The 24097-nt window shown below is 37.4% G+C and overlaps 1 protein-coding gene across 20 annotated transcripts in view; it reads left to right on the forward strand.

The window, feature by feature from the left end:
- Nrg4 (neuregulin 4) overlaps window positions 1-24097 on the forward strand; it is a 165440-nt gene that overhangs the window by 134911 nt on the left and 6432 nt on the right. For 17 of the 20 annotated variants that reach the window (XR_013343770.1, XR_013343781.1, XR_013343771.1 and 14 more), the window contains 3 exons: window positions 967-1046; window positions 10632-10707; window positions 20859-21029. Coding sequence is in view for 2 of the 20 variants with exons in the window: in XM_077800243.1 (XP_077656369.1) it covers window positions 967-1046; window positions 10632-10707 (156 nt within the window). In the remaining 18 variants the exon portion in view is untranslated. The remainder of the gene's footprint in view (window positions 1-966; window positions 1047-10631; window positions 10708-20858; window positions 21030-24097) is intronic. The other 3 variants (XR_013343783.1, XM_077800243.1, XM_026400563.2) reach the window with 3 other exon arrangements.

Consider the following 24097-nt stretch of genomic DNA (forward strand, 5'->3'; position numbering starts at 1 on the left):
AAAAAAAGAATGAAACCAAGTCATTGTTTACTATAACAGTTTTTGGGTCCCTTAGTGGTTTAGTAACTACTTAGGGTCATCTTTGAATGAGATCCAAATGATACCTCACCAATGCTAACCTCTGGGCTAGAATCAGTAGCTTTCAGAAATAGGAGCCATTCTACATTGAGAAAATATATGCCATTTTGCTAAGGTAAGATGGTTTTGAATTCATTTTCATTAATGTAAGTAAATACTCTGAGTATTGACATATTGAAAAAATTAAAGCAACTTTACATTCCAAATTTTTATTTAATATTTCAAGTAGTTTTTCATAAAAATCTGTCATGATCACATAAATTCTAACCTATATTCGTTGGTCAGATGACCAAAAAAAAAAAAACCAAAAAAAAAAAAAAAAAAAACCCTGATAAGCTATAACCTTAAAGAAGGTCCAAAATGGGGGCTGGAGCTGGGGCTCAGTGGCAGAGCACTTGCCTTGCATGTGTGAGGCACTGGGTCCAATTCTCAGCACCGCATATAAATAAATAAAATAAAGACCCATTGACAACTAAAAAAAAAAAAATGTTAAAAAAAACAAGGTCCAAAATGAATTTTTAAAATGCCATTAATAGAATAGTTCACTAAAACCACCCTATGTCAGATGAGGGTCTAACTAATAGTGGAAACTAACCTCTTGAAAAGGCACAAAAATATTCCTGTTACCCTAAAATGTAGTAGCTATGCTACCATAAAGGAAGAAGGCTAAATGGCATCACCACCCCTGACTGCCCTTCAGATGACCTTCCACGCTGGTGCATTTGTTAAATATGGCAGCACTATTTTAGGGCAGTCCTGATGGTTTCAGGTAGTTGTGGAGTTAAAATAAACCTCCAAATATTCAAGTTTAAACTTCCTTTCTAGTTCTTCTGACATGCTTTTCAGTTACCCATTTTTCATTTGTGTTTCTCTCCTCTCTGCTGTAAGGAAGGGCCACCTTCAAAGAACCAGTTCAGCCCAGTGTGATATCAACCTGGTAGAGAGGAGCAGTACCAGAGCACACCACAGTGAGTAAATTCATGCTTAAAGTCCTGGATGAGACTTCTATTGTTACATGTAAAGATTTGAATCCATTAAAAAAAGAAGAAGAAGAAGAAAAAAAGTTGACCTTAAGAATTTTCAATGGATTTTGTGCTAGGCACCACTTTTCATGTGAAGATAAGTTTCCTATTAGCAGTATGACACAGGTCATATTTCCCCCCGACACCCCTAAAAAAAAACAACATAAGTGATACATGAAATTACAATGTTAGCTATAATGTGCTACAAGGATATGAGGAACTAGTTTCCAGAAGTATTCTGAAGTGGACTGGCCTATGAGGAGAAGGAGTTTTACCTGTGTGGGTAAACAAATCACTGAGAAACTTACAGACAAATTAACAGTTTAAAACTATCTGGAATAGCAAGCACTGAATTTGCTTCCTTTCACTTGAAATAAACAAAAATACATGAACAATGGTTTTCAAGACATTGACATTAGGCAACAAAGTACTGTGAGGGATGGGAATCAGACAAGATGAGCCAGTGATTGCCTTAGATTCCTGCCTTGAAAGCTTCCAGGTTGCAGTGCAGTATCAGGGAACCCAGGCTGAGCTTGGTGAATTCCCTGAGTTAAGAAGATGGAGCTGAGAGTCCTTGAAAAGATGAGTGGTGCCCCATATTCACACGGGGCCTCACATTCATGGGTCTTCGGAAGGTTACACAAAATGTGTTTCCCTAGGAGCAGGGAATGATTTGCCCTAGGTTAAGAGCTGCTTCAGTCCTGTCTAACAAACCTTAAAAACATGAACTGACAGAATCAAATTGTTTCTAATAATTGTATTATAATAATATAAAAAGTATACAGTATTCAACAGGTAATTTCATAGTGTTTCACATTCAATAAAAAATTACCAATCTGCAAAGAAGCTGGAAATGCATTTAAAAATGAGAAATACCTAATACATTGAAATTCCCATAGATATTAGAAATAGCAAGCAAGCATATTAAGTGTTTATTGTAAATATAGCTCATGTAGTCACAAGGTGAGACATGGAAGTTTTTTTTTTGCAACCCAAAGTGAATTTCCAAAGAAATGAAATTGAAAACAAGTTGTGTAAAATAAAAAATGTTGGATAGTAATAATGTCAGATGACAAAACTGTAAAAAAGATTTGTGAATTTGAAAATACAACATTATACACTATTAAGAAAGAAACAAAAAAAGTTAAGTGAAAAAAATCAATAGTGAATTATGTGACAAATTCAGGCAGCATAATATTGTGTTAACTCGAGTTCTAGGAGGAGATAAGAGGGGAGATAGAAAAAAATATTTTAAAAAATAGCCCATTTGTTCAGATTTTATAAAAACTATCAAAGTACAGATATAAATTGTTCAATAAACACTACACTTAAGAACCATAAAGAGCTGGCTGCAGTGGCACACGCCTGTAATTCCCGCAGCTTGGGAGGCTGAGGCAGGTGGATTGCGAGTTCAAAACCAGCCTCAGCAAAACCAAGGCAGCCTCAGCAAAACCAAGGCACTTAGCAACTCAGTGAGACCCTGTCTCTAAATAATATACAATAGGGCTGGGGATGTGGCTCAGTGGCTGAGTGCCCCTGAGTTCAATCCTAGTAGTAGTAGAAGAAGAAGGAGGGGGGTGGGGGGTAGGGGGATCTAGGCACATCATAATCTCTCAAGACTAATGATTGATTTTATAGGCAGCCAGATAAAGACACATTACATATAGAGAAGCTAAGACAAGGATGACAAAGGATGACAGCAGGCTTCTTTTAAGGAACAGTGTAACCCAGAAAGGAGCAGAGCAACTATAATGATTTTTTTTTTCTAATTAAAAGGCTGGGGATGTAGCTCAGTAGTAAAGCCATGAGGCTCTGGGTTTGATCCATGACACTGCAAAAAATTAAAAAGATAAATCTAGAATTTTATATCTTGGAAAAAATATCTTTCAAAAACAGGGCAAAATAGAAAATCAATCTTGAAAAAGAACAAAGTTGGAGAATTCAGTTTCTGATCTCTAAATTTACAATGAAGACCCCAGTAACCAAGACAGGGTAGTGCTGGTATGAGGATGGACAGAGACCCGTGGAATAGAATTGGGAGTTCAGCAATAAGTGCTTGTTTATTTCTTTAAATGTGTCAAGGCGATTAATGGGAAATATAATGGTCTTTTCAATAGAAGGTACTAGAAAACTGTATAACCACTTACTAAAGAATGGATTTAAACCCCTACCTCAATATATAAAAACTAACTCAAAATGGATCAAAGTCAAAACCATATATAACTCTTATTAAAATAGATAGGTGTAAATCTTTCTGACCTTAAGCAATAGATTCTTAGAAATGATTCCAAAACTATCAGTAACAAAGGTATAAATAAATAGTATTCATCAAATTCTTTTTTTTAAACCATTTGTGCCTTAATGATTCCTTCAAGAAGGTGAAAATTACAGAATGGAAGAAAATTTTTCAAATCATGAGATAAGGAACTTGTATCCAAAAATCATAAAGAAACTTACAAGTCAATAATAAAAAAACAGCTAGCCCAATTTAAAAATGGATGAACGATCTGAAAAGATAGCTTTCCAAAGAATGTACAAATGACCAATAAGCACACAAAAAATTCTCATCATTAGCCATCAGGAAATGAAAATCAAAACTATAATGAAGCTGGACATGGGGAAGCTGGACATGGTGGTACACACCTATAATGACGGTGACTCAAGAGGTTGAGGCAGGAGGATCACAAATTCAAGGCTAGCCTCAGCAACTTAGCGAGACACTGTCTCAAAAATTTAAAAAGGGCTGGGGATGTAGCTCAGTGGTTAAGCACCCCTGGGTTCAATCCCTGGTACAAAAACAACAACAAAACTCTATAACAGATTATCACTTCTTGCCCATATGGATTACTGTATTAAGAAAGAACAATAACAAGAATGTGAAGAAACTGGAGCTGTTGCACATTGCCAGTAGGAATATAAAATGGAGCAGCCACTTTGGAAAACATTCTGGCAGTTTCTCCAAAGTTTGTGTGTAAAGTTACCTTATGACCCTGTGATTCTACTCCTAGGTATACACCAAAGAGAAATGAAATGTATCCACACAAAACCTAAAACATTACATTTCATGAATGTTCATGGCCGTATTATTTATAATAAAAATTTCTATCTATGGGGCTGGGATTGTGGCCCGGAGATAGAGTGCTCGCCTCGCATGAGTGAGGCACTGGGTTGGATCCTCAGCACCACATAAAATAAAATAAAGATATTGTGTCCACCTATATCTAAAAAATAAATATTTTTTTAAAATTTCTAACTAAATGACCATTTTTACTACATTAATTACATTTTTACTACAGAAAATTATTAGGCAGGAGACGGAAAGGAAGTAGTTAGTAATACATGCTGCATGTAATAGGGATGAACTTTGAATACAGTATTTGAAAGTGAAAGAAGCAAGTTACAAAGAAAACATATTTTGTGATTGCATTTATATGAAATGCCCAGAATAGGCAAATTAACTACAGAGACAGAAGCAGATTAATTGTTGCCTTGCATTGAGTAAAATTAGAGAATTAGAGAGGTGATGGCTAAGGAATGGAAGTTTGCTTTAGGGGAATAAAAATATCCTAAATTTCATTACAGTGATGGTTGCACCATTCTGAGTACTAAAAGCCACTGAATTGTATGATTTAAATGGATGAATTATATGGTATATGAATTGTATTCAATAAAGCTATGAATCAATTAAATAATAAAAAAGTGAAGGCAAATAGAGTTTTTTTCAGACATACAGAAATTGAAAGTTGAATGAATGTGTTATCACCAGATCCATACTAAATAAATGCAGAAGAAAGTCTTCCAGGCAAAACAACAATGATATCAGATGTGTAATATGAACTTATTTAAAGGAATTAAGAACACTGGAAATGGCAGTTACATGGATAAATAATATGGGTTTTTTTTTTTTTTTGGACTGTGTTGGCGATTGAACTTAGACCTTTGCACATGCCAGGGAAGTGCTGTACCACTGAGCTATATCATCTGACCTAATGTCTTTTTCTTACTCTTTGAATCTACATAAGAGATAACTGACCATTTCATTAGAAATTATAAAGTGTGGGGTTTACAACACATAAAAGTAAAATGTATAATGACAAAATACATAGGTTGGGAGCGGAGCAATGGAAATATCCTATTGTAAGTCTCCCATGCTACAGGTCAAACAGGGTAATATCACCTGAAGGGAAACCACAGCAGGTCAAAGATGCATGTTGCACACCCCAGTGCAACCTCTCAATGTCTAAATTCCCCAATTAGAAGGTACAGATTATAAAACTGGATTAAAATTATTTATTATATGCTACCTATAAGAAATGTACTTTAATTATAAAGATGCAAATATAAATCTACATGCTAACATTAATCACAAGAAAGCTTGAATGGCTATACCAATATTAGACAAAATAGATTTCACAGCTAAGAATATTATGAAGGATAAAGATTGTCATTTCATAAAGGGGGCAATTTGTTAATAAGTCTAATAATACTAAATGTTTATGCACTATGATAGTTAATTTTATGTGTCAACTTGGCTAGGGCTATGGTTTGGTCAAACATTATTCTGGATGTTTCTGTGAGAGTGTCTTTGGATGAGATTTGCATTTAAATTGATGGACTCCGAGGAAAATATCAGATTAGCCTCCATAATTTGTGTGTGCCTCATTCAATCAGTTAAAGTCCATAGAACAAAAGGCTGGCTGCACCAGAGAAAGAAATCTTGCAAGCAGATTGCTTCAGATTTTATCTGCAACATGGGCTCTTCCTTGTTCACCAGCAGGCTGCCTCTGGACTTCAACTGCAGCTTTCTCCCGAGTCTCTAGCCTGCCAGACTCCCCATCTGATTTTGGACTTCCCAAGTCTCCACAATTATATAAGTCAATTCCATAACATAAATCTCTTTCTGTATATACACATATCCTACTGGTTCTGTTTCTCTGAAGAACCCTCTCTAACATGCACCTAAATGCAGAACTTTTAAAATACATGAAGCAAAACTGATGAAACTCCAAGAAGAAAACAGACAAATCCATAATTATGACCAGAGATTGTAATAGTGTTATCCTAATAATTGGCAGAACAGATAGATTAAAAATTAGTGAAGATATAACAGATTTCAACAGTATCAACCTTTTGGACCTGATTAATATGCAGAATACTCCATCTAACCAACAGAACCATATTCTTTTCAAGTGCCCCAAATATTCACTGTGAATATAACAAGTTCATAATATAATAAACTGGTTCATATAACAAGTCTCAACACATTAAAAAGGATACAAGTCATGCGAAATATGTTTCTCTGACCACAATGAAATAAGAAAGTAAGAACAGAAATATCTCTGGGAAAAAAACTTAAATATTTGGAAACTCAATAACATGCTTATAAATAACCCAAGAGTCAAAAAGAGGGAAATTAACCTTTTCCACTGAATGAAAATGAAAGCATACCTTCTCAAAATTTATAGCAGTAAATATCTAAATTAGAAAAGAACATTCTCAAAGCAATGATCTCATCTCCTCTCTGAAAAGCCTATTTTTAAAAAAATCCAAAGTAAGAAGAAGAAAAGACATTAAAGGGGGCTGGGTTTGTGGCTCAGTGGTAGAACACTAGCCTGGCAGGTGTGAGGCACTGTGTTCACTCCTCAGCACCACATAAAAATAAATTTTAAAAATAAAGGTATTGTGTCCAACACACACACCCACACACACACACATATGAAAAGACATAAAGGCTAGTGTAGGAATCAATGAAATATGAAACAAAAGAGCAATAGAGAAAAATCCATAAATCATTGTAACTAAAAGCTGGTTCTTTAAGATCAATAAAATTAGTAAATTTGTAGGCATGCTGGTTAGGAAAAAAACATGACATAAATTAACAATATGGAGAATAAGCTAAGTGGCATTCCTACCAATAATATAAATATCGGAAGGATAAATAAATAAGGGGAGATTTGAAACAACTTAAGACAAATATGTTGAACATCAAAAACTAAGAGAGCACTCTCAGAGATAACTTGAATAGCCCCATATGTATTCAAGTAGTTGAATTTGCATATAGAAACTTTCCCACAATGACAATTCAGGCCCAAATGGCTTACCTAGTGACTTCTGCCAAACTTCCAAGGAAGATACAATTATTCTACAGAAACTCTTCCTAAAAATATTGTAAAAGAGAGGATACATTTTATGTGATCAATTAATTAGTAGTTTAGCAAAGTTGGAAGACAGGATCCATATTACAAGGTCAGTTGTGTTTCTATGTATCAGTAACAATTGGATATGCAGATTTTAAAAATAATACCATTTACAGTGATGTGAAAAGATGTGGAATACCATTTCAGTAAAATCTGTAAGAGAAGTGAAATTAAGACCACCTAGATAGAGGGATGTACTGTGTTCACAGGTTAGGAAGATCCAATATCGTTAAGATGTCAGTAATCCTCAAATTGACTGATAGAGGCAATGCCATTCCAATAAAAATTCCAGCAGATATTTTTATGGCAGTTGATAAGATAATTCTAAAATTCTTCCAGAAATGCAAAGGACCTGTAACAGAGAAAACAGTTTTGAAACAGAACAAAGTTGAGGCCTCAAGCTATCTGATTTCCCGACTTGCTATAGAGCCACAGTGTCGTGCTGACATCAAAACGGATACAGAGGTCTATAAATAGGACGTATTTGCAAATCATGTTTGATAACGGACTCTTTCAACCCAATTATTGTATACATTTAATGTATTAAGAACTCGTTCAATTATTTTCAACTCAAGAATTAAAGAAAACCAAAATTTGGGCAAAATATTTTATTAGACATTTTATCAAAGAAAATACACAAATGGCTAATAAATGGCTAATAAAAATATAATAAATAATAAATATATGACATTTTAGGGAAATGAACAAGAATTTAAACCCAGGGAAGTCTGGCTACCGGACCCATGTCTTTCTCATGGACTAAGGCTTCCACAGTGTGGGCGGGAGCCTCAGGGTTCCTTGGCTAGAAAAGCTTTTGTCTGCACATCATAGCCCCAGTTAACCATGGGATATTTTGGTCCTTGTATTTGATATTTTCTTCCATTTTATTGCCATATGTTACTTTCTTTGTTGTCGGAGTGACTCAAGTTACTCACTGTAGCACTTTTTTCCCCCTCAACCAACCTTCTAGATTGATTATCTTCAAAAGATCACCAGGCTTTTTAGAATTTTGGGTAACAGAGTACTGAACTTGTGTGAGTCTAGAATACGGATGCTGACAAAACTGTTTTCTGAGAAGCACTGCAGGGCAGGCTGCTGGGAATTTGGGGTGTTCTAGGTTAGTTCACCTACACTCTAGCAGAAGCTATGAGTTTAAGCATGTGAATATGAGGCCAAAGCAGGTAGGTATATATACGAAGGAAAACTGAGATGGAGAAAACATCTCAATCTTAATTGTTTTCCAAAGGTCATGGAGACCACTGAAGAAACATCAGTCTCATGTTTAAAGAAGAAGAGATTACATTTTTGCTTCATTTTACCTTATGGTGTTTCATTTTCTGCTTTTGTAAAATAAAAACAAAGATATAGTCTGCTTGATGTTTCTTCAGTGGTCTCCATGACCTTTGGAAACAGTGACAGTGTCACTCCATGAAACAACCTGTTGTGCTGACAGGCGCATGTGCTTCTGTATGTGTATCAGCTCATATGCAACAGGCCAGTGGTGGCATTAGTAGTATGCAAGTCACAGTAGTCCAGCATGATTCCCCAGCAAGCTAAGGTGGCAAGGCAAAGGAAGCAAACTTCCTCACAACCAGAGAGAAATCCCCAGGAATATATGGAGATAGCAAGAAAAAAATGATGAAAAAATGACTGGTTTAGGGTTTCAAAACACACCTCACTCTTTGCTCTATCCAGGAAGCTACAGCTACACAGAGATGAAACATCCAAGATGACATGTTACCTAGTGAGTAGACAGAAGCATTGACTGATAAAGACATCGCTATGTCATATTTTTAATATTGATGAAAATGGTTTCTGTTAAAAGTGATTTAGTTCAAGGATTTTTATCTCAAAGAAACATAAACTTGAAAGTTTAAGGCTGAAAAAGATGGAATAATTCTTAAAGCATATGCCAATGCAAATTTAGGATTGTTAATCTTACTACACAGGTTACTAAGTCCCAAACCTGTTTTCCTCAAAAGGCCTGTAGTTTTTAGTGCATGATTTTGCAGAATACCAAATTTTCATCTTTTTAGGAGCAACATGGAGAATTAGCTAGGTCAAGTGCTCCATTTTTTTTTCCACCTGTTTAAATTACATTGAAACATAATAGAAAAAAAAAAAGCTATAGTGACTGTTAGTATAGAAAGTCTTGCAGCAGATTGGAGGGTGGGTTTACTGACCACCAAAGGTCTAGGGTTGGCAAAGAATTGAGGCAGAGGAGCAAGCACCGGAGATGCGCAATCCCATTCCCAAGCCACGTCTTTTTCAAAACTGGTATGCACGCTGGCTCTTCTACACAGTCTGGCCCAGTGTAGGCCCCGTATATTAAATTTGTCACTAGTGTTTAATTTATTCATCCATTCACCATAAATCACTATTTAACAGATGAGTCTGAGGTACTGAGAAAGTAGAAAAAAATGATGTGATTCTTTAAATTTAAGACTTTTAGAAAAAATTTAGATTACAGTCCCCAACTTATGATTTGACTTAACAATCGTTCAAGTCATTATTTTTCTATTTTATGGTAGTGTGAAAGTGACACACATTCAGTAGAAACTGCACTTTGAATTATGATCTTTCCTGAAATAGCACATGTGCTCATCCCCTTCTGATGCTGACCAGTAGCAGCAAACCCCTGCTTGTCAGCCACATGATCAGAAGGGGAACAGCCGGCGGCCCACGGCACTATAGCTAAGCTCTGATGTTTGGTAGGTTAAGTGTACCAGATCTATTTTTGACTTTTGGGTATTTGACTTACAATAGGTTGGGAGAATGTAACCCCATGGTAAGGAGCACCTGTATGGGACAGCTGAGCGACAGTACAGAGTCCCCCCATGCTCCTCTCCCTCATCCTGTTCCTCTGTTAGGAAACACCCTACACCAGTGCAGCACATTAGTTTAAATTAATACACCAACATCGATACAGTCTTATCAACTAAAGTTCATAGTTTACATTGAAGTTGCTCTTTTTGTAGTAGTTTTATAGATTTTGATGAATGTATAATGCCATATATCCACTATCACAGCATCCTTTACTATAGATAGTTATTTCCATGTCCTAACAATCTCCTGTGCTCCATGTGTTCACTCCTCCCTCTCTCCCACTGAACTTCTGGCAACCGCTAATGTCTTTGCTTTCTCCAGAATGTCCTACACTGGAGATCATACAGTATGTGGTCTTTCAAACTGGCTTCTTTCACTGAGCAATATGCATTTATGTTTTCTTTCCTTGTAGCTGGAGTTATTTTTCTAACAACTAACCCATATTTTTTTCTTTTTTGTGGTCTTTAATGTATTTTTATTATTTTATTTTTTAATATTTATTTTTTAGTTGTAGATGGACACAATACCTTTATTTTATTTGTATTTGATGCTGAGGATCAAACCCATTGCCTTACGCATGCTAGGTGAGTGCTCAACCTCTGAACCACAACCCCAGCCCCTGGTGCATTTTGATAAAATATAAAGTTTACTGTTTTAACTACTTTGAAGTATATAGTTCAAGGACATGAAGTACATTCACATTATGTACAGCCATCACCACTATCAATCTCTATGATCCCATATTCAATCTTTGTACTCCTTTCCACCATGCAACCAGGGCATTGGTTTCATTAATGAGGTTCTTGGCATAAAAGGTAACTAGCGAGATCGAAATAAAACACACAGACTCAGTTACCTTTTTCTATGACCAGGTCCGAGACGGCTCCCCTCTCTGGCTCCCATCTCGAACCACCTGTAGGGCAGCAAGGATTACTCAGGGCTAGCAGGAGAGAGAGAGTGAGCACGCCACGGAGTAGCCTTTTATTGGGGAACAAGAAATTCAGGGGAGAATTCCATCCAATGAAGGTTGAGGGCCGCACTCCAAGGTCAGGGTCAGTGATTGGGCCCCGGGGTCAGTGATCAGTTACACCCCCACACGGACGGGTTCTCTCATCAGGAGAGGGCCGGGAAAGCTCCGACACAGATTAGCCAGAGCGCCTCAGACCCAAACCAGAGAGTTGCCTAGTCACGTGTGAGAATGGCTCCCCACGTATCCCCCCTTTCTTTTCTTAAAAATGAGGCAGTGGTTCACTCTCTGGAGTTTCCGTATTCTTGTTCCAAAGACTCGCCATCCTATAATTACAACACAAAAGAGAATTAACAGCAAAGAGAATAATCCAATAATGTACCAAGCTGAGTGTTTAAGAAGATTTCCAGGGTTGAATCCATTCAACTCCTTCAATATTTGGTTAGCCAAAGAAGAAGGATCTGAAAAATCAGCTCTGTTATTTTGAATGTCTTGGATATGGCGATGAAGTTCCAGAATATCCAAGCTATTATTACTATTTTGCCAAATACCTAACAAATGGTTTTTAACCTTCTCCCAATCCCAGAGAGAAGCATTGTACTTGGCAGCAGTAACACATACATACTTATAATTAGCATGGCATTTAAGCCTTTCTTTAAATTTTAAGGCTAAAAGTTCATTACCTATGTCTATAACAGTCGCCTCTAAGGCGTTTAATTTAGTCTCAATCCTTTCATCAATATTTACTTGATTACGCAGAGCCTTGGAAGTATTTTGAGCTAAATTATTAAGAAATTTTGCATGCTGAATATTCTGAGACAGTGTCAGAGACGCAGAGACAGTTGAGGCAATAAAGGAGACTAGTGCCAAAACACCAACAATTATAACTCCAATAGCACGTTTAGGTCTTGCTAGCTGGGCATGAATTTGCTGCAAGACTTGTAAACCAGTATCAGCATACCATGGCTCTGAAATATTTGCAGGCAATAAAACAAAAGAGGGCTGATGAAGTATCAGCACTCCTTTTCCTCCATTATACCTAGTAATACAATTGGTTAGGTTACATTTATTACAAGTAACAATATATCTGTCATCTATCCATTTAACTTTTACATTTCCAATAATTAAAACATAAGGAGATTGGACACAGGCTTGTAAGCCATAGCAAGATCCCTCTTTACAGTTCTTGCCAACAAATTTTGGTAAAGGCTTATTTGTAAAATGTAAGAATTCTGAGGCAGCAATTAAACGCCAAACATCCTTTTGAACACCACCTTCACAATAAGTCAAAATATTACTAACAAATCCTGCAGGTGTCATAGAAGAATTTCTTCGTAATTGTCTCTTATCAATTTTTGGAGACCAGTCTAAAATATACCCACTATCTTTAGACACCTTATGTTGTACAGGAAAGGCATTTACACAATCCATCCATTTAGGAAAGGTGCCGATCTCAATTGTAGAACTATTTGGACAGTGGGGTATCTGTGGAGGTTTTGCAGAAATGACTGGCTTGTTATGGGAAAGTCCCATCTTAATTACTGATCTAGTATTAGGTTTTAAGTCCCCATAAATAGAATTATTTGTCAGTCTATGTCTACCAATCGCTGTCTTTTCTTCGAATGATACTTTCAGACAGCCAGCATGTTTATCGTGGGACCAACACAAAGGTAATTGGGCACTGTAGCCAGAATAATTAAATCTAGTCACATGATTAGGAGTAATATGAGTATCTGTAAATCCTCCCATCATGAATGAGTCATTAGTAAATACTGGAATAGATTCTCCAGTCCACACAGCTGGGTGTATCGGGTGGATCTGGGAAATATGTCCAGTAAGTGTCTACTTGATTCCCCTTTACCTGACAGCCCAGCAGGGCAATTACTGTTGCTACCATCATCACTGGGGTCCTGTTCTCTCCTAGGTGTCGAAGTATTCAGGAAGCCTGGGTTGTTAGCTTCTTCACGTCTTCCCATGAAATCAGCTTTTCAGCTGGGTCAATCTGGTCTCTCTTCATCCTTTTCTGATATCTCCTCCTTCTGGATAGGGGCCCCTCTGGGTCGATCCTCAGTCGCTTGAATCTGGGTTCTATCTCCTCCATGTCTGATAGCACGTTCAGGCACCCAAATAGGACGAAAAGCACCTTCTGGAAATATACAAGCATGACCTCTGCCCCACATAATCACTGGGTCTGGGCCTTTCCACTGACCGGTCTGTAAATCTTTCCACAAAACTCTGCCTAAAGGGCCTGTTACTGAGGGAGACATTTGCCTCTCAGCAGCAGTGTGACCTTCTGCGTCAAAGTTTAAAAAATTTAAAACAAACAAAGCATGATTAAGGCTATTTTGGGGAGTCATAACCCTATTCCCCCCCTTTAATTTTTGTAATTGAAGCTTACTAGATAAATGAGCTCGTTCCACAATGGCTTGACCTTGGGGGTTATAAGGAATTCCTGTTTTACGATTAATTTTAAACTCTTGGCAAAATTGTTGAAAAGAAGAGCTTACATAAGCTGGAGCATTATCTGTTTCAATCTGCATAGGGCACCCTAAAACAGAAAAAGCTGCTAGGCAATGAGAAATTACATGTTGAGTATTTTCCTTAGTACGTGCTGTGGCAAAAATAAATCTAGAATAAGTGTCCACTATGACATGCACATAACATTGCTTACAAAATTGAGGAATATGAGTTACATCCATGTATGAAATATGATATGTCAAGAGCTTTGTAATGTTGTGAACAACCAATAAAAAAAAGAAAAACAATAAAAAGTGTATAGAAGAAAAAATAAATAAATAAATAAATAATGAGTTACATCCATTTGCCATATTTGATTTGATTTTAATCCACGGGGATTTACCCCTGATGGCAGAGATGGAGTGTGAATAACACAGTTAGGGCATTGGCTTACAATCTGACAATCTTGTTTTCTAGTAATATTAAATTTTTTACGTAAGCTAGAAGCATTTTGATGATGCAAGGAATGGGAAGCTAGTGCACACTCATATGAAGACATCTGTTGACAAAAAGTTACTAATTTATCAATTTTGTCATTACCTGAAACTAAGGGTCCTGGAAGATTAGTATGAGCTCGTATGTGTCCTATGAAACATGGGTATTTTCGCATTAGCACTGCCTTTTGTAAATTATGAAATAATTCAAATAACTCCTGTGATGAAGTATACCCAATTACTGAAGTGTCTATATTTTTAGTAACTCCGACTGCATATAAGCTGTCAGAATAAATAGGCTCATTTGAAAAGTAATTTAAGGCACAAATCAGAGCTTGAAGTTCTGCTCTTTGGGCAGAAGTATAAGAAGTTTGCATTACCCCTGTGTGAACACGACTATAAAAACCTGCTTTACCTGAGCTCGAACCATCAGTGAACACTGATAAAGCTTCATCTATAGGATGTGCACGTACAATCTTTGGAAAAATAAGTGACGTTAATGATGCAAATGGTATAATCTTATCACGAGGATAATGGCTATCTATCTGACCAGGAAAATCAGCAAAAGCTATTTGCCATGAGCTAGAAGTTTGAAAAAGCCAATTAGTCTGTTGAACAGAAAATGGAATAATTATGATATCAGGCTCACATCCAATTAATTGTAAAATCCTAGTTCTACCTTTAATTACTAATTGAGCTATGGAATCATGAAAAGGAATTAATGTTTTTTGAGGGGAGTGGGATAAATAAATCCACTCAATAACTCCTAATCTTTGCCATATGGCTCCTGTTGGGGTATGCTCAGTTGGAAATATTAATAAATACACTATTTCTTTAGGATCAACTCTAGTAAGCTGTGCATTTTTAATTGCATGTTCAACTCTCCTTAAAGCTGTTCTAGCCTCTAAGGTCAGCTGACATGGAGAGGTTGGAGAGGGATTTCCTTGTAATATATGAAATAAAGGACTCAACTCAGAAGTAGTTAGTTTTAAGGATGGCCTCAGCCAATTAATATCTCCTAATAGCTTTTGAAAATCATTAAGGGTATGTAACTCCTTAACTCTTATCTGAAGATTTTGAGGACGGATTGTACATCCTTGAATTATTTGAACTAGATATTGAAAAGGAGGCACCTTTTGAATTTTTTGAGCTATGCATAAACCCATTGCTGTAAGCAAAGTCTGGATTAGCATGAGCCAATAATATATCATCCATAAAATGAATAATATACGCATCAGGAAAGCTATTTCTTATGGGATCTACCGCCTGGTCTACATATTTTTGGCACAGGGTAGGACTATTACACATTCCCTGGGGGAGTACTTTCCAGCAATATCTTTTAACAGGTTCCTTCAAATTAATTGCTGGAACAGTGAAAGCAAATCTCTCACAATCTTCAGGATGTAACCTTATAGAGAAAAAAACAGTCTTTTAAATCTATTACCATCAAGCTATAGTCTAAAGGGATGGCTGTGGGGGAGGGAAGTCCTGGCTGTAATGATCCCATAGGCCGAATTGCATGATTTATCGCCCTTAAATCCTGTAGCAATCTCCAATTTTCTGACTTTTTCTTAATAACAAAAATAGATGTGTTCCAAGGACTAAGTGTTGGTTCAATATGACCAGCCTGAAGTTGTTCCTCAACTAACCTATGAATTATTTTAAGCTTTTCCCCTGAGATGGGCCACTGAGAAATCCATATAGGCTCCTCTTTGAGCCAGGTGATATTTTCAGCTGTCTTAGGGATCGGGGACGTATTCAGAGCCCCTAGTAAAAATTTTGGCTTAGAGCATTCACTAATCTTTGTCGTGGAGACTGGTTTGTAAACAGATACTCTTCCTGAAGGGTCTCCTTATCATCTCCAGGAAAATACCTCTGATTAACTTCCTCAACTGACCTTATAGAATTTGGAATAACTAATAACAATCCCATTTTGGCTAAAATATCCCTTCCCCATAGGTTAGCTGGTAAAGACTCTAACACATAAGGCTTAAATACTCCATTGTTCCCATCAGAATCTTCCCAACAGAGATAGTTGGCACTTTGAGCAGGCTGTGAAACCTGTCCTATTCCCTCTAGGTTAGCTGGTGCTACATGTAAGGGCCAGTTCCTAGGCCAGAATCTACTAGAAAAGACAGAGATATAAGCACCTGTGTCTACAATTCTTAGGAACTTTTTATTATTAATTTTAAGTTCTAATAAAGGGCGTTCTTGTCGCACTAACTGTGACACTCTGTGTACTCACTCTGTTTGGCGGTTTAGAAACTGAATCTACTGGCGGGTGTCTCCCTGAATCACAAGGCAATAAAATCAATTGGGCAGATGTATCTTTTGGAGTGAGCCTTAGGGCATAATTGGACCTTACAGTAACATTTAATTGTCCTTTAAAATTTGAATCTATCACACCAGGTATCACCTCAATGGCTCCCTTTAAATTATTACATCCCAAAATTAAACCTATACTATTATCAGGAAACGGCCCGAAAATCCCAGTAGGGATTTGTTCTGGCCCTGATTCAGGATTCAATTCAACTGTCCTTGAAGGTCCTAAGAAAACGGTCTGCGATCTATGTTCCGGTAAAAATCGCGGGCTGTCCTGGTCGGCGCCAGTGACATCACACTGTGCGACCTCTCCTCAAATTCCCCGTATTGTTGCTCAGCCCGGGAAGGGGCCGACTGGAAGTTTTTGTCCTCCCGCTAGGAGGAAATGACAGTGAGAAGGTGGGCTGATCCGCGCCATCTTGATCTGCCGCATGGGGTTGAGTCCTGCAATATCCATTATCACCAGTAGATGGAGCCCTGAACTTAAATTGCACATGTGACACTCCTGCGCAAAATGATTACTTTTCCTGCAAACGTAGCATCTCCCGTGGGACTTTCGTTCTAAATCTTGTGGCCTTAAGGTTTCTTTTAGTGCCGCAGCTAGGGCTACTGTCTGCAAATGGGTAGAGTCTATGTCAGAACATAAGTGGATAAACTTAGAAACTGTCCCTTTTTTACGGTGCGGCCTAAGAACGTCTTGACAATACTTATTTGCATTTTCAAATGCCAATTGTTTAACAATAAATTCATTCGCCCACGGTTCCCCGATCGACCTGTTTGCTGCCTGGTACAATCGGGCTACAAAATCTGAGTACGGTTCACTGGCACCAGGCCTGATTTTGGTTAGAACTAAATTGGATTGGTCTTTAGAGATAATCTGCCTCCAGGCACGTTTTGCACAATCAGTTATTTGATTGTATACTACAAATTCATAATTTAACTGTCTTTCTAAATCAGCAAATTCATATGTTCCTAAAAACATTTCTACCGGCATCTCTAAATTCTGTCTTCTATTCTTTTCTGCCTGTTCAGTACAAAAATCAGTCCAATAAGTACGCCAGAGCAAGAAATCTCCCCAGCTCAAACAAGATCTAGCAAAAGAAATCCAATCACTAGGAGGAAGGGGCTGCGAGCAAATATTTTCTATCAGGCTCTGTACAAAAGGCAAATTCGGACCATACGTCTCACATGCACTTTTTAGTTCCTTAATGGTTTTAAATGGGATTACAGTATGAACTTTAAATCTCTGATCTTGCTCATTAACTTGCTCAAAAACTGGAAAAAGTTGAAAACCGCTAGTATCCTCCCTTGCTTCCTGTGCTTTCTTAATACCTCGCTGGAATGGGGTAAGAAAAGTCATTGTTAATCCAGTGTACCTGTTAAATTTTGTCCTTTTAGCAAGTAATGGCCGAATTTGAATAGCCTGGGCAGGCAGTGTTAAACACAGCCTGTTAAAATTTCTCTGTAAGTCCTGAATTTCAACGTCTGATTTTTCTCCCTTGGACTGCGAGTCATGGGTAGACTCTGCGCTTTCGCCATTTTGAAATTGGGTTTCTAAGCCACGTGGCAGAGAAGAACTCTGTGCCCCTCTAAGAATCTCTTCCGGATTTTCCTCCCCAGGAAGATCCTCTTCCTCTTCCGGAGGACTTTCTAGGACTGTGGAGGTTTCTTGTCTATGATGTTCCTCTCTATAATCTCCCTGCGGGCTAGCCTGATCCTGCAAGTTTAAAGTCACATTTTTAACCTTTGGTTTAGCCCCTAGCGCCTTTGTTTTTAAAAGGCTCAAGGGAAAGGGAATTAACTTAGCCTCAGGCGGATTTTCCATTTGAATAGACCTAATAGCTCTCTGAATGCCTTTTAATAGGTCTTCAGGGGGCCACAAACTCTGGCCCATATATTCAAAAAGACAAACTTCTAGAGCCGTCCAAGTTTTCTGAATATTATCTATGCCTCCAGGTAATTCATTAGAAAGACAAACTTTTTGTAACTTCCTTCCTAATTTCTCCCAAGTAAGTAAATTTGGAGACTCTTGTTCACAAAACAAAGGACAATATTCACCTACAATCTTTAAGAATTGTAATAACTGAGCTTTCTCTATCTGCTTTCCTTTCTGATTAATTATACTGTCTAAAATAGATACATTTCCTTATCTGTAGAAGTTGAATTTCCCATTTTAATTAATTTAATGTCTCTTTCCTTCAATATCTCCAGGTACTTTTGTGACCCAAATTGTCACCATTTCCTTTATCTTTATCTTTATAGCGCGCTCCCACTCAATCTAGCTAATCTAGAATGTGCCCCACATTGGGCGCCAATTCCACCATGCGACCAGGGCATTGGTTTCATTAATGAGGTTCTTGGCATAAAAGGTAACTAGCAAGATCGAAATAAAACACACAGACTCAGTTACCTTTTTCTATGACCAGGTCCGAGATGGCTCCCCTCTCTGGCTCCCACCTCGAACCACCCGTAGGGCAGCAAGGATTACTCAGGGCTAGCAGGAGAGAGAGAGAGTGAGCACGCCACGGAGTAGCCTTTTATTGGGGAACAAGAAATTCAGGGGAGAATTCCATCCAATGAAGGTTGAGGGGGGCCGCACTCCAAGGTCAGGGTCAGTGATTAGGCCCCGGGGTCAGTGATCAGTTACACCCCCACACGGACAGGTTCTCTCATCAGGAGAGGGCCGGGAAAGCTCCGACACAGATTAGCCAGCGCATTGCCCAGTCACGTGTGAGAATGGCTCTCCACACTCCTTAAATAATCCCCCTTTTACTCCTCCCCCCAAATCCCTTGATGGACAGTAACCACTGCTCTACTTTGTCTTTATGAATTTCACTATTCTACATACCTCACATAAGTGGAATCGAATGGTATTTGTCCTTTTGTGACTAGCTTATTTCATTTGACATTTTTTAAAAGACTCATGAAAATTTAATTCCTTTTAATGGCTGAATATTCCATTGTATAGATAATATATTTTGTCCTTTAACCTACCAGTTATTTCCAACTTTTGACTACTATGAATAGTGCAGCAATGAACACTGGGTGTATAAATATACCCTCAGGCCCATACTTTCAATTATTTTGATATATTGTAATAGGAAATACAATGGATTAAAACTGTTTTCTATAACTGTACTTCTTTATAGTTCCATCAGCAATGCATAAGAATTGCAATTTATCTGCATCCTTGCCTGTGTGTGTGTGTGAGAGAGAGAGAGAGAGAGAGAGAGAGAGAGAGAGAGAGAGTCAGAGAGAGAGAGAGAGACATCCTACTGTATCTCATCATAATTTTCATTCTTGTGCTCACTAACCATCTTTATATCTTCTTTGGAGATTTAAGTCCTTTGCCATTTTTAAATCAGGTTTTTTGTGTTATCATCCCATTTTAGTTCTGTATGTATGTATTCTGTTTTTTAAGAGAGAAAGAGAGAGAGAGAGAGAGAGAGAGAGAGAATTCTTTGATATTCATTTTCTAGTTCTCGGTGGACACAATATCTTTGTTTGTATGTGGTGCTTAGAATCAAACCCGGGCCGCATGCATGCCAGGCAAGCGCACTAACCACCTGAGCCACATCCCCAGCCCTGTATTCTTTTGTTAATATTTATTTTTTAATTTTAGGTGGACACAATATCTTTATTTTACTATTATGTGGTGCTGAGGATCAAATCCAGTACCTTATGCATACTAGGCAAGCACTCTACCACTGAACCACAACTCTAGCCCCAAATTCTGCATGTATTCTTGATGTTAAATCCATACATTGTGCAAATTGCAAATATTTTCTCCCAATCTGAGGATTGCCTTCTTACTCTCTTGAAATAGTACCCTTTTCATGCACAAAATGTTTAAGTTTTGATGAATAGTTTGGTCTATTTTTCTGTTATTGCCTGCAATTTTGTTGTCAAATACAGCAACCTTAGAGTTCCTTATTTTCTTCTAAGAGTTTTAGTGTTAGCTCCTGTGTTGAGGTCTTTGGACCATTCTGAGTTCAGTTTTATATATGGTGTTAGGTAGGATCCTACTTTATTTATTAGCACATGCCTGTCAAACTTGCACAACACCACTTGTTGAAAATAGCCTTGGTACTTTTCTCAAAAAACATTTCATTATACAGAGGTTTCTTTCCTAGGCTTTTCTATTCCATTGGTCTTTACATGTCTTTTTATACCAGAATCAGAGCATTCTGAAATCCAGGAGCGTGAGTCCTCTCACTTTGATTGGCTGTTCAGGGTCTTTTGAGATTATATCTGAACTTCAGTGAGCATTTCCCCATTTTGCCAAAAAAAAAAAAAAAAAGTTTTTGATAGAGATTGCATTCAATCTGTGGCTCTCTTTGAGGAGTACTGTTATGTTTCCAATTATTTGTCTAATTTCTTTTAGCAGTATTTTGTAATTTTCATTGTACGTCTGCTTTAGTCAGTTTGTATTGCTGTGACCAAAAGATCCATCAAGAAAACACAGAAAGCTTATTTGGGGCTCATAATTTCATAGGTCTCAGTCCATAGATGACCAACTCCATAGCTCTGGGCCCAAGTGATGCAGAACATCATGGTGGAAGGAAAGCAGCTCAGAACATGGCAACAGGAAGCACAAAGCTCTGCTCACCAGAGACAGAATATAAAGCCAAAGGCACACCCTGTGACCTACTTCTTCCAGCCACAGGTACCAGTTAATCCATGTCAATTGATTAATATGCTAATTAAAGCTCTCATAACATAACCATTTCACCTCTGAACATTCTTGCGTTGTCTAACACAGGAGCTTCGGGGGGATACCTCATATCTAAACCATAACAAAGTCTTTCACCTCCTTGGTTAATTCCTAAGTATTCTTCTTGATGCTATTATAAATAGAATTGTTCACATGATTCCTTTTCAGACTGTTCACTATAAATATATAGAAGTGCAAGTGATTTTTGTGTTGATTTTGTATTCTGCCCCTTGGCTGAATTCATTTAGCTCTAACAGTCTTTTTGTAGATTCATTAGGGTTTTCTACATATTAAGATCCTACAATTACAAAACGATAATTTATAATTTTTTTCTTGCTAATTTGGAGGCCTTTATTTCTTTTACTTGCCTGATTGCTCTGGCTAAGACTCCAGTAGACATTGAGTAGAAGTGGTGAAGGTGAGCATCCTCATCTTGCTACTAAACTTAGAAGGAAACACTTTTATCTTTCCCCACTGAGTATGATGAGCACTGTGGGATTTTCATATATGGATTTTATTGTATTGAGGTAGCTTCCTTCTACTAGTTTGTTGAGTGTATTTTCACTCATAAAAGGGAATTAAGTTTTATCAAATGCCTTTTCTCACTGAGATGATCAAGTAATGTCCCCCCATTAATATAAAGTATTATATTTATTTCTATATGTTGTCATCCCTGCATTCTAGGAATCAGTCCCACTTGGTCATGGTGTATAATCCTTTTCAATCTGTTGCATTCAGTTTCAAGTATTTGAAGTGAGGAATTTGCATCAATATTCATAAGGGATGCTGGCCTAAACAGTAATCCCCCTGTATCCACAGGCACGACATTCTAAGACCCCCAGTGGATGCCTGAGACAACAGACAGTCCCAAACCATATATATATGCAGTTATGTACTAAATAATAGATGGTTTGGTCAATAACAGTAGTCCATAAGGTTATATTCCTAGTGATGTTGTAACTTAGTTTGAGAATATCTTATGATGTTTGTACAGTGAAGGACACATTTCTCAGGGTATCCTTGTCTCTAACCAACACATGACTGTACATACATACTTAGGATAATTTATAGGATTAGGTACAATAAGAGATTAACAACAGAGCTGGAGGGATAGCTTAGTGGTAGAATGCTTGCCTTGCATGTTTCAGGACCTGGGTTTGGTCACCAGTGCGTGTGTGTGTGTGTGTGTGTGTGTGTGTATAAAAGTGCACATATATATTTATAATATATATTTGTAATAGTACAAATATAATAATATACTGCAATAAAACTGCCAGCATCACTATTCTTGTGTATTCTTGTGCTTCAGGGCTATTACTAAGTAAAGGGTGGCTGAACACAAGCACTGATGTGCCCCTGAAAAGAATGGATATTTTGTAGCTAGAACTAGGTTTGTCTGTCTGTCGCACATAGCTGGTGTCCCTCGAGTCTGTTATGCTGTTTGCTTGTCTTCATTCTTTTTTGTTCTTTATGCTGTGTTCACATATTTTAATTTCTTGTTTTCAATTGTCTCTAAAAAGTTTGCTCATCTTTTCTTCCCCCATTCAAATGTGCTGTATCCATCTAGTAAAAATTGTTTCTTATATTTTTCTCCTCCAGAATTTTCTGATTTTTTATAATTCCTTTTTCTTGAAACTGATTTTGTTCATTTATCATCATCTAATTCCTTGACTATATTTTAGAATTTTTTTTTCTTTTTCTTTTTGGTACTAGGGATTGAACTCAGGGGCACTTGACCACTGAACCACATCCCCAGCCCTTTTTTTTTTTTTTTTTGTATTTTATTTAGAGACAGGGTCTCACTGAGTTGCTTAGCATCTTGCTTTCGCGGATGCTGGCTTTGAACTCATGATCCTCCTGTCTCAGCTTCCCGAGCCTCTAAATCTTTTATCTAGTAAGTTTAATGTCTGGACTTCATAAGGGACAGCGTGTTATCTTGATTCTTTCAATGGGCCTTATTTCCCTATTCTTTTGTATCCCTTGTAATTCTGAGTTGAAAAAAGCATTTCACCATCATAACTCTAGACATCAGATTCTCTCCTTTTCTCAAAATTTGCTGGCTGATTTATTTTTAAGGGCTTTTATCCAGTTGCTTTGATAGCAATTTTTACAAAAACTGTTCTTTGTGTGATCATTCAAGTCTCTGGTTTCTTTCTTCTCATTCAGCTACTTTGACAAAAATTCCCTTAAATGTTCTTGTTTTTGCAAACCGACTCTGTGCTAGGGCGGTTCTCCAATATGGACCACATGTGAAAGCTTAGGGTCTTCGCAAGTGTCTTCCTAGGCATGTGTGACATTCTAAATTGTTCTTGTACACAACTGCTTCTCAATGTCCTAATTCTCAAAGCCTCATTCCAGCTTCTCCTCTGGCCCTAGCTGGTCTATTTTACATCTCTACCCACAATATCTTGACCCAGGCATCAGTAGATCCTTATAGTTCTTAAAGCAGTGCCTACCTTCCAAGTAAGGTAAAATAAAGACCTTGGGTCAATCCTTCAGATGTTGAACAGACAAGTTAAAAAATGTTTCCAATAATTTGTAAATAAGGTCTATTCCACATCTTCAATTTTATGGATGGAAACTGAATTTTTACTGCTTCAAGAATGAGACTTTCAATCACTGTGCCTGGGGTGGGGGAAAAAAGTAAAAGTCACAAAATTTTCCTACCATTTTGAAGATGGTTTTTTTAGTTGGGCATTCTCTTGATTGCAATGAACCTCTTGACTATTTTCCAGAGCTCTAACAAAGTTGGTTCAGACAGTTGCGTGTTTTTGTTGTTTCTTTTGGAGAATGAGTTGGGAGCTTCCTAATCCATGATTTTGCTGGTGTAACTCAAGTGAACTGTGTGTTAATCCCATCGGTAATTCTAGTATCATGACATGACTTTGAACAGAGTATATTTATTAAGAACCAAATGTATGGTGATTGAATTTTGTTTAGTCAGAATTAGAAAAACATTAAGACTGTCTCAAAATTCTCCACAATCTGATCATTTGCATTTAAAGACAATATTAACCAAT

The sequence above is a fragment of the Urocitellus parryii genome, chromosome 6, assembly GCF_045843805.1.
Source record: "Urocitellus parryii isolate mUroPar1 chromosome 6, mUroPar1.hap1, whole genome shotgun sequence".
Classification (NCBI taxonomy): Eukaryota; Metazoa; Chordata; class Mammalia; order Rodentia; family Sciuridae; genus Urocitellus; species Urocitellus parryii.